The 18,180-nt window shown below is 41.4% G+C and overlaps 1 protein-coding gene across 4 annotated transcripts in view; it reads left to right on the top strand.

The window, feature by feature from the left end:
- Positions 1 to 18,180, top strand: part of malrd1 (MAM and LDL receptor class A domain containing 1) — a 53,829-nt gene that overhangs the window by 31,218 nt on the left and 4,431 nt on the right. For all 4 annotated transcript variants that reach the window (XM_065948792.1, XM_065948793.1, XM_065948794.1 and 1 more), the window contains exons 20-28: positions 2,262 to 2,419; positions 8,828 to 9,008; positions 10,848 to 10,976; positions 11,473 to 11,628; positions 12,910 to 13,067; positions 14,131 to 14,332; positions 15,518 to 15,796; positions 16,064 to 16,189; positions 17,456 to 17,522. In XM_065948792.1, the coding sequence (XP_065804864.1) occupies positions 2,262 to 2,419; positions 8,828 to 9,008; positions 10,848 to 10,976; positions 11,473 to 11,628; positions 12,910 to 13,067; positions 14,131 to 14,332; positions 15,518 to 15,796; positions 16,064 to 16,189; positions 17,456 to 17,522 (1,456 nt within the window). The remainder of the gene's footprint in view (positions 1 to 2,261; positions 2,420 to 8,827; positions 9,009 to 10,847; positions 10,977 to 11,472; positions 11,629 to 12,909; positions 13,068 to 14,130; positions 14,333 to 15,517; positions 15,797 to 16,063; positions 16,190 to 17,455; positions 17,523 to 18,180) is intronic.

Genomic DNA, 18,180 nt, shown 5'->3' with positions numbered 1-18,180 from the left:
ACCATCACAAGAACCATGATAAGAACCATCACAAGAACCATCACAAGAACCATCATAAGAACCATCACAAGAACCATCACAAGAACCATTATAAGAACCATCATAAGGACCATCACAAGAACCATCACAACAACCATCACAAGAACCATCACAAGAACCATCACAAGAACCATCACAAGAACCATCACAAGAACCATGATAAGAACATCACAAGAACCATCATAAGAACCATCATAAGAACCATCATAAGAACATCACAAGAACCATCATAAGAACCATCACAAGAACCATCACAAGAACCATCACAAGAACCATCATAAGAACCATCATAAGAACCATCATAAGAACCATCACAAGAACCATGATAAGAACCATCATAAGAACCATCACAAGAACCATGATAAGAACCATCACAAGAACCATCACAAGAACCATCATAAGAACCATCACAAGAACCATCACAACAACCATCACAAGAACCATCACAAGAACCATCACAAGAACCATTATAAGAACCATCATAAGGACCATCACAAGAACCATCACAAGAACCATCACAAGAACCATCATAAGAACCATCATAAGAACCATCATAAGAACCATCACAAGAACCATGATAAGAACCATCATAAGAACCATCACAAGAACCATCACAACAACCATCACAAGAACCATCACAACAACCATCATAAGAACCATCACAAGAACCATGATAAGAACCATCATAAGAACCATCACAAGAACCATGATAAGAACCATCACAAGAACCATCACAAGAACCATGATAAGAACCATCACAAGAACCATCACAAGAACCATCATAAGAACCATCACAAGAACCATCACAAGAACCATTATAAGAACCATCATAAGGACCATCACAAGAACCATCACAAGAACCATCACAAGAACCATCACAAGAACCATGATAAGAACCATCACAAGAACCATCACAAGAACCATCATAAGAACCATCACAAGAACCATCACAAGAACCATCACAAGGACCATCACAAGAACCATCACAAGAACCATCACAACAACCATCACAACAACCATCACAAGAACCATCACAAGAACCATCACAAGAACCATCATAAGAACCATCACAAGAACCATCACAACAACCATCATAAGAACCATGATAAGAACATCACAAGAACCATCATAAGAACCATCATAAGAACCATCATAAGAACCATCATAAGAACATCACAAGAACCATCATAAGAACCATCACAAGAACCATCACAAGAACCATCACAAGAACCATCATAAGAACCATCATAAGAACCATCACAAGAACCATGATAAGAACCATCATAAGAACCATCACAAGAACCATGATAAGAACCATCACAAGAACCATCACAAGAACCATCATAAGAACCATCACAAGAACCATCACAAGAACCATCACAAGAACCATGATAAGAACATCACAAGAACCATCATAAGAACCATGATAAAACCATCATAAGAACCATCACAAGAACCATCACAAGAACCATCATAAGAACCATCATAAGAACATCACAAGAACCATCATAAGAACCATCACAAGAACATCACAAGAACCATCATAAGAACCATCACAAGAACCATGATAAGAACCATCACAAATGCCATCATAAGAACCATCATAAGAACCCAACAACACGAGCTGAGACCAAGAGGACCAAAGATTTAAAAAGATGTAAGAAACTAAAAGAGATAAAAGTAAATCAAAAGAGAACAGCAATAAGAAGGTAAGAGCAGGAAAAGAAATAGAAACAAGTGAATAAATTAAATAAAAAAAATAATAATATTAACAAAAATAAAAAGTATATGCATATAAAACATAAATAGACAAAGTAAGTAAGATAAAAAATTACCAAGTTTAAACATAAGAGGATTTAAGATAAGAGCATAAATAAAAGGACAGTAAGAAGTAAATTATAGTGGGAGAGAATAACTGCCACATATTTGCAGAAAGTCAGACATCCTTCCCATCCTGTTTCCGGTTCTTTGAGGTTCCTCTTTTCTTTATGAGCCTGACTCACCTCAGAAATCTTCCACAGAGCTCCCCTGGGTGCCCGGCGGCAGTGAGATATTAGAAGATGTGTCAGCGATAACTCTGTGACCCTAAGCCCTCCCTCCCCAGCCACGCTGCTTTAACCTTGCTGTAATTTGTCACTGGGCTGCAAGAGCTTCCTGGTACAGAGATAGATATCAATTCCTCTTTTCCCCTTCCTCCTTTCCTCACCATCCTTTCTCTGCAGGTCATTTCATCTACCTGGAAGCTACACCTGTGGGACTAAAAGGAGATAAAGCTCATATCAGAAGCTCTGTTTGGAAAGAGTCGAGCGCCATCTGCAAGCTTTCCTTCTGGTACTACATTTCCCACAAGGCCTCTGGAACAATCCGCCTGCTGATCAAGGTAAGACATGTTTTTTTGACTATGGTTGAACTCACACCAACCAAGATAAGCAATGTTGATTCTAACTGATATCAAAGGAGCAACATCAGACCCACCGCTTGGTTTCAATGCCAGATTTGATTAAAAGATGAAAATGAAGATGGTTAACGAGTCGGTGCACTGAATCCATCATATGTGGAGGTGAATGATGGGCGTTGTGGTCAACCCTCGGCCCCAGAGACATCTCTACCCCACCATCTGGGCACACACCGGCCCTTCCACTTCTCATGGCTCCTCACTTGTTAAGCACTCAGCCATCTAGTTTGTGTATTCATGCTCGACTTTGGGAGGGATTAAGACTTCTGCTGCAGCTTTTTCCCGCCATTTAAATTCTGCTGTGGTGTACTCTGCCTGCTACCTCCTGCAACTTCACTTCACTTCACTTCACTTTGTCGAGTACGACTCAAGGTCAAGGTGCGGGAGTAGACTTACTCTTTGGGTGTTTTTTATTTGTGTCTGAGGCTGCAGATTTATTTCTCACTCACAGCAAATGTGGGGTTGTCAGAGTGTCCTTATGTGAACTACAGAAAACAGCTTTGCAATTTTGCAGAACACGTCAGCGAGTTTTTTATGTAAATTTAAAATAAAGCAGTAAAGGAAGGGTCCCAACACATTTGCATATCATAAAATGCAAAAGAAGGACACTGATACTGACTGAGGCTGCAGCAGCAAAGTCATCGAGGTAACAGAGCAGGACTTTATATAAGGATATGATTTCATGAAGGATAAGAGTTTTTCACAATAAGGGCGCGTAGCTGACGTGGTTGACAGGCGGGTGGAGGCTGGAGTGAAATGTGCTCTGAGTTTTTTGTCGCTGAAAGCTGTGACACTATAAGAAAAAGGCAATATTAAGTGTAAAGGGTTAAATGTCTATTTACATAAAAAGACTGCGCCCTAATTGCCTTTAGGTTTGGGAATTGAGGCTTAAACTTGCCTGTTGTGCTGTGATGGTTGTGTTTTTGAACATTGAGACTTGGTCTTCAAATTTCAACTGGAGTCAATATGTTTGGTTTTGTGGAATAAAATATTAAATATTTGCTTTTTTTCATGTTAAATATGAAATGACTCTTCAGTCTCTTACATAGTATGTTCTGCTTATGCACCTGTGGATGTACCTATTGTTTTTACTGATCCTGTTTTGTATTTTAGATATATGCACAAGTTCTCCACCCCCCTGCTGTGTTATTGATTTTACATGAAGTGTTGTGCAGACGCTTTAAGAAATTCAAATCACATCATGTGTCCCTTTTTTTTTTCTTCAGTCAGGCCCGCTGGTTATGTGATTGATAGTGTGTCTGTGTGCGAGGCTGCACATGATGAATACATGTTACAAGTCCTCCATGTTCATGTGCACGGCTGGAAAATGTAAAGTTTGGCCTTTGAAGAAGAAGGTTCGAGCTCGATTTGAAAACGAGGAACAGACAGAGACAGAGCGTGGAGAAATCAGAGGTCATTATGTAGGATTTTGCTGATTGTGTGTGTGTCTGTGTGTGTTGTCTGACTTTCTGTCTTTTTACGAGTATGTGGGAGAAAGAGAGAGAGAATCAATATCTGAGCTCAGCTGTGTGTCCCTATAGTCTCCCCTCACACACAATTGAAGTTAAGTGCATGTATGACCTCGCAGGTTCAAAGACATTAGCACTTACACGTTATTGCTTTGTGCTGTAATTTATCACGTTATAGCTTTTATACAGCGTCATATCGCCTCGTGTCAAAGAGACAACATAAATACAAACATGAAAACACACTCAGACAGGCATCGCAGTGTAAACACAGAGTGGGAGGGATCGGAGATCAAAGGCAGTTATGGTAATGATGCTGGACTCAGAGTAGGAGGGAGGGGCTTATACTCACTTGACTTACATGTTTTACTTTCAGTTAAAGTCTTTATATGTGATTTTTTGATCCAGCAGATGTCGCCCTTGAGCTCCAGCATGAAACCAAAACAACTCGCGCTGCATTGTTGTGTTAGCATGCTAATGCTAGTGATCTTTATTATGCTGGTATCTTCACACTGCATGTAAATTTACCTGAAATGAGCGTGATCTAGAAACACAGTTAAGCAGTGAGTACAGTATGTTATTCTTCTTTTCTCTAGTCCCTCAATTAAACAACTTTTATACACGAGGGGAGGAGTCAGCCGGCCGTCCAGGCGATGTAAACAAAGTGAAGATAGGACTCTGAAAACTCTGAAAACATCACAGACAGTGGGACTCGGGTGTTACACCCATTGTAGACAGTCATGACTCACAGAGTTATTTTCAGAGGAGATACTTGATTTATACATTTAAGTGTGAAGAATCACAGATTAAGACTTTAAGTGCTCCTCAGAGTTGTTTTAGTCACACTGATAACTGTCCTCTACAACCTGAACAAAAACAGGAGTCAGACAGGTGGGTAACAGACCAATCTGAAACCCCCCCTTTGTGACATCTATTTATCGCTTGACAAGGACAATGTGAATTTATAACACTTCTGATTCTGAATGGATGCCAGACAAAGCAGGTTTTTTTTTTTTTTTTTTTTAAATCTCTCGTCCAGTTAATTCCCCAGTGTGTTATAGATTTCCTTTAACCCTAGAACACTAACTAACAGTTTTGTAACACCATCACTAATGTCGGGTATATTTTACCTGATATAATATACCCAATAAAACATACTTCCCACCAAAATATATTAAAGTACAACAATACATTGAAGTACTCTACGTTATTACGTCTCATAAACACAAAAAGTGTCATGGGGGGAAACACATAAAAAGGCTCTAAGATTAGTGAAAAATTAGGGAATTGTTGATGATAATAAGGTTAATAACCCTAACCCTAAAACAAAAGGAGCCGGGAACTCGTTCTTCGGTTCACCCGTTCCTGGGACATGTGAGGCTAAGTCACTGACAACTGTGGGAAATATTTTAACTCTCTATCACTTAACGTCGGGTGAAAAAACCAGGGCTGGGAGCAGGGAAACTCACTTACCTTCAGTGAGCAGACTGAAGCTTCCCACAGCGGATGATCACAATCCCCCGACGTTAGTGTTCTAGGGAGCAAAGAATACATCGCCCTCCCTCCAAGACTTTACATTTCATGTTTAATAAGAGCAGACTGTTTGTATAGTAAGCCTTTCTCTTCCACAAATCTTTTTAAATCTGCAAACTCTCATGATGATAGTCGAGTAATGACTTCAAATGAAGCTGCACGGCCTGCCATTTATTCATTTTTTAAATACTTTATGGTGTAGTGGGGTTCCAATGTGGTCTCTATTATGGTGAACCAAACGTCTGCACATCAGCCAAAGAAACAATGTTGAAACCAAGAAAAATATGGCCCCACAAAACTCATAACTTGTCCATGTTGATAGCTTAACCATGCAACAGTATGCTAATTTCCTTTTAGTGTTAAATCATTTTCCACATGGAGTATAAAAGCAGATGCTGACTGAAATGAAGGTGACTGAGAATCCCATAAACGAAAATCCATGAATAAAAAATTCTATCTCGGCTTTGGTGGAATATTCAGAACAACATTAAGACTCGGGGGATTTTCAAGTGTTCAATAAATAGAAATGTTTCATCTCGATTACAATTTACTCTTTCCTCGTGACGGTCACCAGGGGCAAAATAAAACGCAGTAATGATGCAAATGTACATCCAGTCTACACCTTGAGCAAACTGAATTTGTGGTTGCATTGCCTTGATGGAGAGCTCAGGAAATGAGCCTTCAAATTGATCGAATAAACGCCTCAGCTGATACGCCGCCGAGGCATCAAATGTGAGCCACGTATGCCAGTATCATGGAGTCGTCAGTCGCTCTGAGGCCGCTTTTATAGATTGAGTCTTAACGCCTTGACATAAATCTGGATAAGTCGTGCTGTAACGCTGCCTATTAATCTACGCTCTACTCTCGCAGTAACAAGATTATTTCAAGCTGGAGCTCCATTGGTGTATAGCAGAAGAGACAGCCTATGCGTGCCTCACCCAAGGGTGCATTTTAATAGGCTTTAAACTGCAGAGTGGAGTGTGACATTGCTCGTCCTCTGCTTTTGAGTAGGTCTCTTTTACTGCAGTCGAGCCTCTGGCCATATCATGCAACTTGGAGTACAGTAAGTTTGATGTCTTTGGCGCACACACAGTGTGCTTTGTTCACCTGCAAAGTCTTGAAAGTTTGACTGTTCTGAGACTGATTCTCATCGAGACAAGGGGCTGAATTAATGACGTGATATTATGGACCTGCAGTCACCTTTAAGGAGTCCAGAGGACGAGGAAGCCGTTATGGATTACTGCGGAGCAAAGGCAGTCTTAATATCGCACATCATGAACTTCTGCAGAACGGGTGTTAACTCTCTAGATCCTTATGTTAAACACTGAGTTGTTGAACCAGGCAGAAGTTCTCCTTACTGACTTCAAACTTAAGGTTTTCTGGGCCTTTTTATGAGATGAGACAGAACATGATGGGAGGAGAGAGGGGAGGATGATATGCAGCAAAGAGACAAGGACTCTAGCCTCATTACATTGTTTATTTCCTTGTTAATTGTTTAGCACCAATACACCAAGTCAAATTCCTTGTATGTGTAAATGTACTTGGCAATAAACCCAGATTCTGAATCTGATTCTGAGAGCTGTCTCTCCCCCCCCCCCCCCCCCCCTCTCTAGAGTGGATGCTCACTCAGGTCACCATGTGGTGGACTCTGAAGCTTCAGTGTTTATCCAGCTCTGCATGGGTCTGTAAACCTTTCTGTGTTCTAACCTCTCTCCATTTTTCAAAAGCATCTCCAATATTGATCCTAGTTTGAGCACGTTTCTGCTCGTGGAGCTTATTAGAAACATGCAGAGGCTTTTTAGGTCGGGTACAATCACTTCTATCTGAACCACTTCTCTTGACCGCTTCCATCGCTGCAACACCTGTTGACCTGATAACTGCGCAGAATCTAAAGTTAGAAGGAGGACATACTGGCTGCTGCATTGTTGTCAGAGAAGCCAGCACTTCAACATAGCATGTTTCCTTAATGATCAGAGAGTAAGATACCTTTATCATCTCACTCTCTACACAGCTCACTGGTTGCTCTTTTTAACATGGGATCTTTTTAAATAATGATTAAAAACAAGATTATCTGATGTCTTTACCTTTAGTAGAATGCTTTGTCATTCTTCCTGCTGTGTTCCTGTTAAGCCGAGCTGGAGCTGCAGAGAGGCTGATATCATTGTCACGATGTCTACGAGGCTCAATCTTCTTTTATTTCCTTTCATCCTTCTTTGAATGGATTTGTCTGAGTTTGTCTTTAGTGTTGCACTTCTTTCCCTTTGAACCATTTTCTCTCAAATTCAGTGTTCTTAGTTGAGTCATTGCTACTGTGAATTTATCACAGTTTGAAAACTCTGTGGTATTGTAAACATTTCAAAATAAAGGACGCTAACAACTTCTACATCTTCACCAATAATTCTGCACAAAGTGTCTCATATTCTTGAAAATCAAAAGAGCGTATCTTTAATATGATGTGATATGACTTTGTAAAAGTCTCTTTCATGCTCTTGACACAACATTAAAAAACCGCCGGTGGGATGCTCGCTCATAAAAATCCCTTTTCAAAGTCCCATTTGTTGTTTCGACACTGTGTAAATCGTGATTTAGTGCCTGTGAGGTGCATGGGAAGAGACAGATGAGGCTTACAGAGGAATACTCTCCGGTCTGTGTTCTAATATGTTCCACATGTGGCATGAGAGAAAACCATTAGCATAACTCAGGAAAAGCACGGGTCCATTTTGGATGGTAGATCTGCAAACGGGGGAACTTATTATGACGATGATATACTAATGAGACTTTAACGACTCCTCTTTAATGACACTCTCTGATTCTCTGCAGCGCCGCTCTGTCCAAGAGTTAATTCCAGCTCATTTTGACTTCATCACTTTTTACTTACTCAGTGTTTGACTCAGATTTCTCACAGCTTTCACTTCACTGTGAGGCTCTTTGAAACATTATTACAATTCTACAATTCACTTAGCAGACTCTTTTATCCAAAGCGACGTACATCAGAGAGTAAGAACAACACAAGCAAGGATCTAGAAAAAAAGGGAACAATGTCAGTAAGAGCAAACGATCAGCTTTGAGTCTGATTGGACACACAGGTGCTGACAGGAAGTGACCAGAGGCAAAGCACAACATTGAGGGCAGTTCTTGAGAGCTCTAATCAGTATAGAAACCATCTTATAAGTCGTCGTTATCAAACAAAAACCATCGTCATTACCATCATCATCATCAATAATATGGAGACCATCATCATTAAGTTAGTAGGTATTCATGAAAGAGCTGGGTCTTTAGCTTTTTCTTAAAGGTGCAGAGGGACTCTTTGGTCAGCGCTGCTCTGTTTCCACAGACGGAGAACGATCTGTGGGAGGTGTGGAACAAAACGGGGAATCACGGGAACAAGTGGAACCGAGCAGAGATCCCTCTGAGGAAGCTGAGGAACTTTGAGGTGATTATCGAGGGGATTCGCTCGATGGATGTGAGTGGAGGAGCTGCGCTGGATGACCTGGAGTTCATTGACTGTGCCCCAAGTAGGTGATATCAACTGTGCAAGACTTAAGACCCAAAAGAACATATTTAAAAAAGATGTTGGCACTTGCCAGCCTCAACAGAAACTACTACTGTAGGGTGGCCATATTTTCAAACCTCCAAATTGGGACACTTTAATTTTTACTGCAAATCCTCCATGTATCAATCCACAGATCTGTGAACTGCACTGATCACACAAGGTGGTTGGCAAAGTTTCCTCCTTAGCACCCCTTTTTGTTGGTTGTCAGCAGCATTTCCTTCACTGAAGTAGGTTACAACAGAGCTACTTCCAGCCTGAACCCATCGTTTTTGTTTGCTTTTTTAAACTTTGTACGTCGCCATTTCTTCCATCAAAATGATTTATTTCTTCAGAGTTATGTCTGAGATTTATGAATTGTGATTTAATAACTGTAACTCTTTCATCTGTCAGGTGTTAAAAATACAAGCTGGTGAGGAGTAAAGATCGGAAACTTGTTAAAGTTTTACTCTAAGAAAATGGAGCAACCTGAGAGGAAGGGTTTTTTTATTGCTTAAAATTCTCAACACCTGGAAAAGTCATTACAGTCACTGGTTTCCTGGGAAACATCTGTAATCACACTTTGGTCACTTTGTGCAGAGGAAGCTCAACTCAGACGTCTGACTTCTTGGATTCAAAAGATGTTTTGATTTCATCAGGACTGTCATCATTTCATATCATTATGTTCGTGCTTTACAAAATGTGTTCAGCTTTTCAACAAACAAGTCGTTGTTCAATTTTTTGATTAAAGTCAAGAATATTTGAAGGATGGATAAACCTTTGAATCTCCTGTCTTTGTAAATGCAAGAAGATCAGATTGATTAGTGTCAAAAGCAAACATGGGATTAATGCCAGCCTCCAAAATCCAAGGTTACATCCTCATTACTCATCGAGAGGAAGCATCTGAATGAGTGATTACAGCTGAGAGCGGCCCGCAAAATTAAACTAAAAACACTTTTATTGTTGCTCATAATGAGGATTTAAAGACATTAAAAGTCTCTAATGCTCCCCTTCGTCCTCATTTCATCAAAGATATCCAACAATATTCACCTGAGAGTAATAAATGTGCTGTGAAATTATTTTACGATCTCTGCGACTGATAATCGGTGCGTTTGAAATCGATTCTCCCACCGGAACACGACAAAGAAAAGGAGAAATGGAGCGAGAGGAGTTTGATTTTCGGCGCTGTTGACAGACACCGTTTGATGTTTACGTGTGAAACAGATGTTCCACATCAGGCCGGACACCGTGTGGGAGGTTTCCCCTCTCGACATCCAGAAATAAACACTTTTAACACACAGAGACAAAACCACAACTGACCTACAGACCAGGAGAAGAGATGAGGATGTTTCTGAGCAGCAGTCTGCTCAGAACTAGATGAAAATTTCACATGATTTCCATCGAGCTTAAAGGCTTTATATGTGATTTTTCACACTTAAATGTAAAAATCAAATATCTCTTCTGAAAATAGCTGTGATGGTATTAACCAGGAGAGAAATTAAACTCTTTGCTCATTCGAGACAAAATGTGATGTTTCTGTATTTGAAGTTTCACAGAGACAACACTCTGATGATGTCGTTCCACGTGTGCTGTTTCCTTCCTCTCTGTTCAGTCTCAAACAGAGCTGGAGGGAGGATTCTTTGATTTCTCTGACAGGCCTCCGTCTGATTTTGTTTACCTTCTTCTCTGCCGCTTGTGTCTTCAGCTACAAAGAACAGAAAGAATCAAACATGTCATTTTACTTGATTTGATTCAAGAAGGAGAGAAACTTTCCGGTTGGTGGGTCAGTCTTAAAAAAGATGTGTGTGTGTGTGTGTGTGTGTAGATGCTGTGGATTCAGTCAGCTGCCCTGCAGTCACAGACTTTGTGTGTCACAGCGGGCAGTGCATCGAGTCCCACCTGGTGTGCGACCGCAGGGTCGACTGCGCTGATGCGTCAGACGAGCGGGGCTGCGGTGAGGAGAGAATCAGCTTTCCTTTTTAACTGGGAGTCACTCAATATATATTTATTTATTTATAGAGAAAGAACTTACAACTCAGATTTCTCCCTCTCTCTCTCTCTCTCTGTCTCTCTCTCTCTCTCTCTCTCTCCCTCTCTCTCTCTCTCTCTGTCTCTCTCTCTCTCTCTCTCTCTGTCTCTCTCTCTCTCTCTCTCTCTCTCTCTCTCTCTCTCTCTCTCTGTCTCTCTCTGTCTCTCTCTGTCTCTCTCTCTCTCTCTCTCTGTCTCTCTCTCTCTCTCTCTCCCTCTCTCTCTCTCTCTCCCTCTCTCTCTCTCTCTCTCTCTCTCCCCTCTCTCTCTCTCTCTCTCTCTCTCCTCTCTCTCTCTCCTCTCTCTCTCTCTCCTCTCTCTCTCTCTCCCTCTCTCTCTCTCTCTCTCTCTCCTCTCCTCTCTCTCTCTCTCTCTCTCTCTCTCTCTCTCTCTCTCTCTCTCTCTCTCTCTCTCTCTCATAGCTCACACATGGGGTGCTTGTGATTTCAACATGGATGACAGTCAGTGGGAGGACACCTGCCAGCTCTCTCAGGACACGGATGATGACTTTGATTGGAGGATCGGTCGTCGGAGTGAGACCCCAGGAGCTGGACCTCCAGATGACCACAGTCTAGAAGGTCAGTACCTGACCCCCCCTCTATAAACCCCGACACTCAGAAGTCACACTCAGAGACAACGACTCCTCGAAATCAAAGCGGCTTCAAATAACAAGTCATACATTTAGATATCATTTTGATTCACACGTTTGTGAGATTTATTGACCTTTGACCCCTTCATCGGGACAAAACCAGCACTTTCCAACACAAACATTCACGTTAATGTTTTGTTTATGTTTTTAAATTCCTCGCGTGTGTTTTTGTCTTGTTTCTAGATTAATAGTCCTGGTAAAAAAAACAAAACCTTTCCTAACTGAAGAACAAACAACTTGTGGTTCCTTCTGACATCCTCCATGTTTGCAGAGCTTTTGTAATTACAACTTGACAGCGGGAAATTGGAGCTTCCGACAGGCATGTGAAGGCGGGGTTAATAACACTTCCTGATCAGTGTCAGCCCGAGTCAAACTGAGCTTAACAACATTGGACTTGTTGTTTATCTTGTGTACTGAAACTGCTGCCTCAAAACAAGATGTCTTCTACTCAGGCTGATCAATGCACACACTCAGTTTTGATTTGAATTTGGTGTCAGGGGGAGATGATATCAGAGTTGACATAAATAAATATGAAAACTTGGCTTTGTTGAGATATTTTTTTAATTTTTTATCTCGAAATGATGAGATAATAAAGTCATAGTAATGACATACAAGGATGCATCGCGGTCACATTGAAGACTACATTCAAGGAATGTACAGACAGGCACCTGGAGCAGACACAGAATAAACCACTTGAGTAAGGGACACGATAAACAAAGAGAACATTTTGATCTTCATCTCATCATTTCGACTTTTTAAAGATTTATTTTTGGGCTTTTGTACCTTTAATTGAGACAGCGGATTGAGTTGGAAATCAGGGAGAGAGAGAGAGTAGGGATTGACATACAGGAAAGGAGCCACAGGCTGGATTCAAACCTGGGCCGCCCGCTTGGAGGACTATGGCCTCCTTACACGGGGCGCGCGCACTAACCACTGAGCCACCAGCAGCCCTTCATTTTTACTTTTTATGGTAAAAAAAAATCTCACCAAATTTTCAATTTTTATTTCTTTAACTGGTGGGAATGGGCTTCCATAGATATCATCTTATCTCCGAGCCTGGCAGAGTTGAAGGAGCTCTGCAGCTACAATGATTTCTAAACACTTATCCAAATATGATGTTTATCTGAAGCATGAGAAGGAAGTTACTCCTGCCCATATGTTACTCATACTTTTACATTAAAGTCAATCATTCTATTCTTTTTCTTTAAAGGAGTTTGGGGAAAGTTTCTGTACATACATTCAGCCACTGAGAGGGAGGGCGACGTCGCCAAGCTCACAACCACGAGCCCCTTCCCGGCGAGCATCGGCCTGTGTCGCCTTCGCTTCTGGTTCTACATGCACGGCTCCGACAGGATGGGAACGCTCAAGGTGATTCAATCTGAGTGCCACATTTCCATAAATAATTCAAAGTCTTCCTTTGTGTCTCAAACATGTTTGTTGTTTATTGTCATTTGGTTGTCAGATGATCCATCACAGTCCACCTGAAGGCTTAATTTGGTCCTCTCACTACATTAAAAACTGCTTACTGTCAGTCAGCTCACATCCACAGGGAGGAATCAAAGCGCCCGCCTGCCAGGAAATGATCGATCAAAGAGTGACACCTCGCACACTTGATTATCATTTCCATCTTTTATGTCTTTTTTTAGGCGTCTTTTATTAATTTCAAGGCAATAAACAATCAGCAAATGTAAAAATAAATCAACTAATCTGAGTTTGATTTCAAGTGAAGGGGAAAGGGAAAGGATGGCTCACATGTAGCTTCAGACGAGATATTCACAAATGAGCTGAAAAAGGGAAAAGGCAGAAGTGCTTTTCTGACCGGACAGTAAAACAATGACCAGGGGATTGTTTTAAATATCCACGAGTTTGGCATTTCCTGAGAGAAAGACGAAAATGTGAAGACTAATCCTCACTCCATCAGTTCTCGACTAGTGATGCCTGTTTTACTGAACGACTCGGGAAGTCCTTTGTTCCAGCAACAGTCAGATATTTGAATAACTCTTTTTAGTTGTAGCTCTGATTCATGTCTGTAAATCATTTCTCAAATGGTCTCAGTGGTGTTTATTTATTTACTTGTTGTGTATTGTGATTATTCTGTGTGTTTTTTGTGTGTGTGTGAATCGACCAAGTGGCAAATGAGTTTCCCTGCTGAGGATTAATAAAGTTTTCTAATCTTGAGCTAATGCAAATCCATAACCACAACAAGTCCCTTCCTTTCTTAATGATTTTATACAAATCACATCTGAGCAGTGCAGGGGAACATTAACAACCAATGAGGAGGAGGAGGAGGAGCTCTGTAAGGCTGTTTAGCTTAGCATTTAGCTACACGTCAAGTGAAGTTAGCCCCTGGTATCATTAGCTGTTTATTTCCCGCCAAAACAAACACCTTATCTGATCAAAAAACTGTCCTGTCTGTTTTCCTGCTCACCAGATCTACACTGTTGGACCCAGTGGAACCAGACTACTCATGTGGGTAGCCACTGGAAACCATCGTAGCCACTGGAAATACGCTAATGTCATACTTTCCAACCCAGCACCTTTCAAAGTGACCTTCCAGGCGGAGGCGGGGGGTGACATGTGGACAGACATCGCCTTGGATGACATTTCCTACACTGCAGACTGTATGGAAGGAGGTAGAGCCCCATTGTTCCCTTTCTGTCTGCTTTTTTTTTTCTTGGATCTTTCTCGTCTATTTGGTTTCTTTATTTTCCTCGCTTCCTGTCCTTTGAGCTCTGGAATCATTCCTCATGACTTTTCTTGCAATTTTCACCTTCTCCAGTTTCCTCTTTTTTCCACATTTTTCTGTGCTCTAATATCATCGCTCCTGCGCTCCGTTTCCATATGAACTGTGCTGACCCTCAGGGGGCGTGTAGGGAGTTAATGGAGCCTGTTGCCCTGCAGGTCTGTATGAATTCACTGCTGAGACTGGATGAGCGCTCGGGGACTGCATAGAGGGCAACAGGGGGCTGAAAGCAATTACATTTATACTTTGTTGTTTCCTCACTTCCACCCTGCCGGCTTCCTTTCACCTCGGGCTAAGTTTCCAGAGAGCCAGCGCTCGATATGTCCGACAGACCGTCAGTGTACCTCTCTGTGTCCTAAAACCAAACTCTGAGCTTTCTGACTCCACCATGAGTCTGAATATGTTGATAAATGATCAATGAATTGGGTACTTGGTGCATATTTTAGGCTTGCAGAGTTGAATTGTTGCTCTGTACTGTATGAAGGGGACTTCAGGTGAATTAAGCACACATCAGACAGATCAGATTGGCCATCTTTGAAGGTGTACACTGTCTGAAGCTCATCTATAAAGCTCTTCTTGGTTTGGTGCCTTCTTATTTATGTTCATACCTTCAAAGAACCAGAAGTGACTACGCCTTGCGTTCCTGTGATGTCTTTAAACGGTCTGTTCCTCGTGTCCGCACGGAGCTCGGGGAAAAGAGCGTTTCGTTTTGCTGCTCACACCGCATGGAACTTTCTGGCGGATCTCATTTGGCTTGAAGCCTTTGTCTCGATCTTAAAAGACATAAAAACACGAGACAATGGGACAGTGCCTGATGTGTTTCTGAATTGTAATCTGTGATCAAGATTCTGCACTTTATCTGTGAATCAATTTGCACATTGTAAATTGTTCTTCTCTCCTAACTTATTATTTGTCTCTTTATCATGTAATGTTTTTTTTATGATGTGTGCTGCTGCCCTCTTGGCCAGGTCACCCTTTGTGAAAGAGATCCTGATCTCAATGGGTTCTTTACCTGGTTAAATACAAAAATAAAACATGTGTTATCATGTCCCTCTCTTTGCTCTGTGTCACTCAGGACCCGTTACCCCCCGGCCTCTGACCTGCGCTGTGGACCAGTACCGCTGCTTGTACTCCTTTCAGTGCATCCCTGAGAGCTGGAGGTGTGACGGAGAGCCGGACTGTGCTGACCGCTCCGATGAAGAGTTCTGTCCCACCCTGGAGCCCGGTACTCTTCCTCCTCAGGATCGCTGCCCTGTTGGATATTTCCAGTGTTTGAATAATACCTGCCTCCCTTCCATCCTGCGCTGTGACGGCGTGCCGGACTGTCCCGACGGAGAGGACGAGTACAGCTGCTGTAAGTGGTCCTGTTTGTGGTCAGAGTCATTCAGACTTCATCCATTCATTTTTTCAGTCCATGGTTTAGCAATCCTTTTTTCTGGCTTGTAGCAATACTCTGAACTTTGTGAACTGTGTTCTTTCAAACTGAAATTTTGCCAACCTTTGGTCCAATGAGGATTTGAGAGAATTTCAGTTCTCTATCCCGTGTGGTTTGTTCATAGAGATCTGTGAACACACCTCTAAAACAGCCTGTTTTTCATTCTCCATTGTTTTCTGTTTCCAGCTCTGCTGCAGTGTGAGCTGGGGGAACTGGTGTGTGAAGGTTCGTCTGGTTGTATCCCTCTTCAGAAGCGTTGTGACCACTCTGCTGACTGTCTGCCGTTTCACTCCGATGAGTCCAGCTGCCATGGTAACACCTTTTTACCCACCATCTCCCTTTCAGCTTCCTGCCATTAACCACTTGATGATTCCCAGACCTTGAAGCTTATATTCTAATTTTAGAGATGTAGTGATCCTCTTCCTCTGCACAGTTGGATTTCCTTTCTTGCCCGCCAGGTGTTCAGTTCTTTAACTGTTTCATACATTTCTCTGCATGTATTTATAAATACATCCATCCAATATCTCTCATGAGTTCCTCGTCACCTTTGACTCAAGTGTTGCCAAGTCCACCTCCATGTCTGCTTGTTCGCAGCAGTGACTCCCAGGACATGTCTGCCTGTTTTAGTCTTCAAAGCACACCTCAAAGGTTCCTGTGAGCTGCCAAGATCCATTAAAAGCCCCGCTTTCCTGCGTGCTCAGGAGGAAGGACCAAACTCCACATTTAGCCGGCGTTTTACTGCCAAAGTCACTTCATCAACATGAGGGTTTCATAATGGTGTTTCAAACATGATGATTATTTAAAAAGGCCGCCCTGATAACCCCTCACACAACCTGAGGCAGCCGGCGTATTATTCATCAGATGCTCTATAGCTGGCTAAATGCACATGCAGACATTCTCTGCAGACGTTAATGGATGATGCTCGATAGTGCAGCGTTTTCCCCGACCAGCAAACGTAATGCACAGATTTTATGTTCTGATGTCAAGGCAGCGTTCTTCAGTGTGCATCTGTTTTCTGTCAGAGGAACGGAGAACGGAGGTGAAGAGGTTTGAGAAAAAGATTTGGACCGTTTCATCTTTTGTGTGTCATACATTATTATTTATTTATTTATTTATTTATTTATTTATTTAATTATTTATTTATTTAATTTATTATTTTACATTAACAACATCTTCACAACCACTGAACAATAGCATGACACTCGTCCACAGTGAAATTCACACATTATATTCAAACAATAACAGGCTAAGAGCACTTAACTTTAAAAACTACACTAAAAAAAACAAAGAGCTATACCGCAACATATATCTCCAATACACCACAACAACATAGCCATAATCACATACTGTATCAATACACGACAACATTATCAAACAGAGTTCATGACAAAGTGTTTTTGTGTGATGAGGACATGATTTGATTTTAAATTTAAATTCAGCAAAGCTACGGCACTCTCTGATTTTAGCCGGTATGGAGTTCCAGAAATGTTGTAGCTCTGATAGAGACGGCTGATTTGCCAAACTCAGAGGATCTGTGCTGTATGACACAATCAACAGTTTATTTTTTGTGATTTGCAGATTGTCCTCCCCTGTTTTGCCTGAATCGTGGCTCATGCCTGGTGAGGAAACACGGGCCTGTTTGCATGTGAGTTAACAAACACACACACCTACACACCCTTAAGACTGCACAATCAATCAATCAATCAAACTTTATTTATATAGCACCTTTCAGACAAATTCAATTGCAGTTCAAAGTGCAGAAAAGTTTATATAGTATAGTATATATATAAGTTTATAAAATCATTGAGAGACCAATGCATACCAAAAAGAATTAAAATAAATTTATATATATAAATGAAAAAGTAAAATATGACACATAAAAGCAATAAGATATTAAAATTAATACATAGGAGAAGAATATTTAAAATTGTAGTAGGATAAAAAAGACCATACAATTGTATATAAAACACTATAAAAGCCAGACTGAATAAATGAGTTTTAAGACTACGTTTAAAAATCTCGATATTCTGGGCTCCTCTCAGACCCTCAGGAAGGTTGTTCTTCCAAACAGAGATACACATCACGTCTCCTCTTTTCACTCCTCCTCTCGTCCTTTATCTTTCCTTTGCAGGACTTTAAAACATGGAAATCCCTTCAGTCTTCTTTTTATTCCCCCTCCTGCAAAAGACATGATCTGTGAAGCATGTGGGACTCTGCTTATCCCCCACAGCTTCACCAGGGTGCGTCTGCCTTCATTTATCCACCAGCACAATGTGTCCTCATGGATTTCTCCTGGTCAATAT

The sequence above is a fragment of the Labrus bergylta genome, chromosome 20 (genome assembly GCF_963930695.1).
Source record: "Labrus bergylta chromosome 20, fLabBer1.1, whole genome shotgun sequence".
Classification (NCBI taxonomy): domain Eukaryota; kingdom Metazoa; phylum Chordata; class Actinopteri; order Labriformes; family Labridae; genus Labrus; species Labrus bergylta.
The sequence above is the reverse complement of the archived record's forward strand: the minus strand, read 5'-3'. Positions and strand labels throughout refer to the sequence as shown.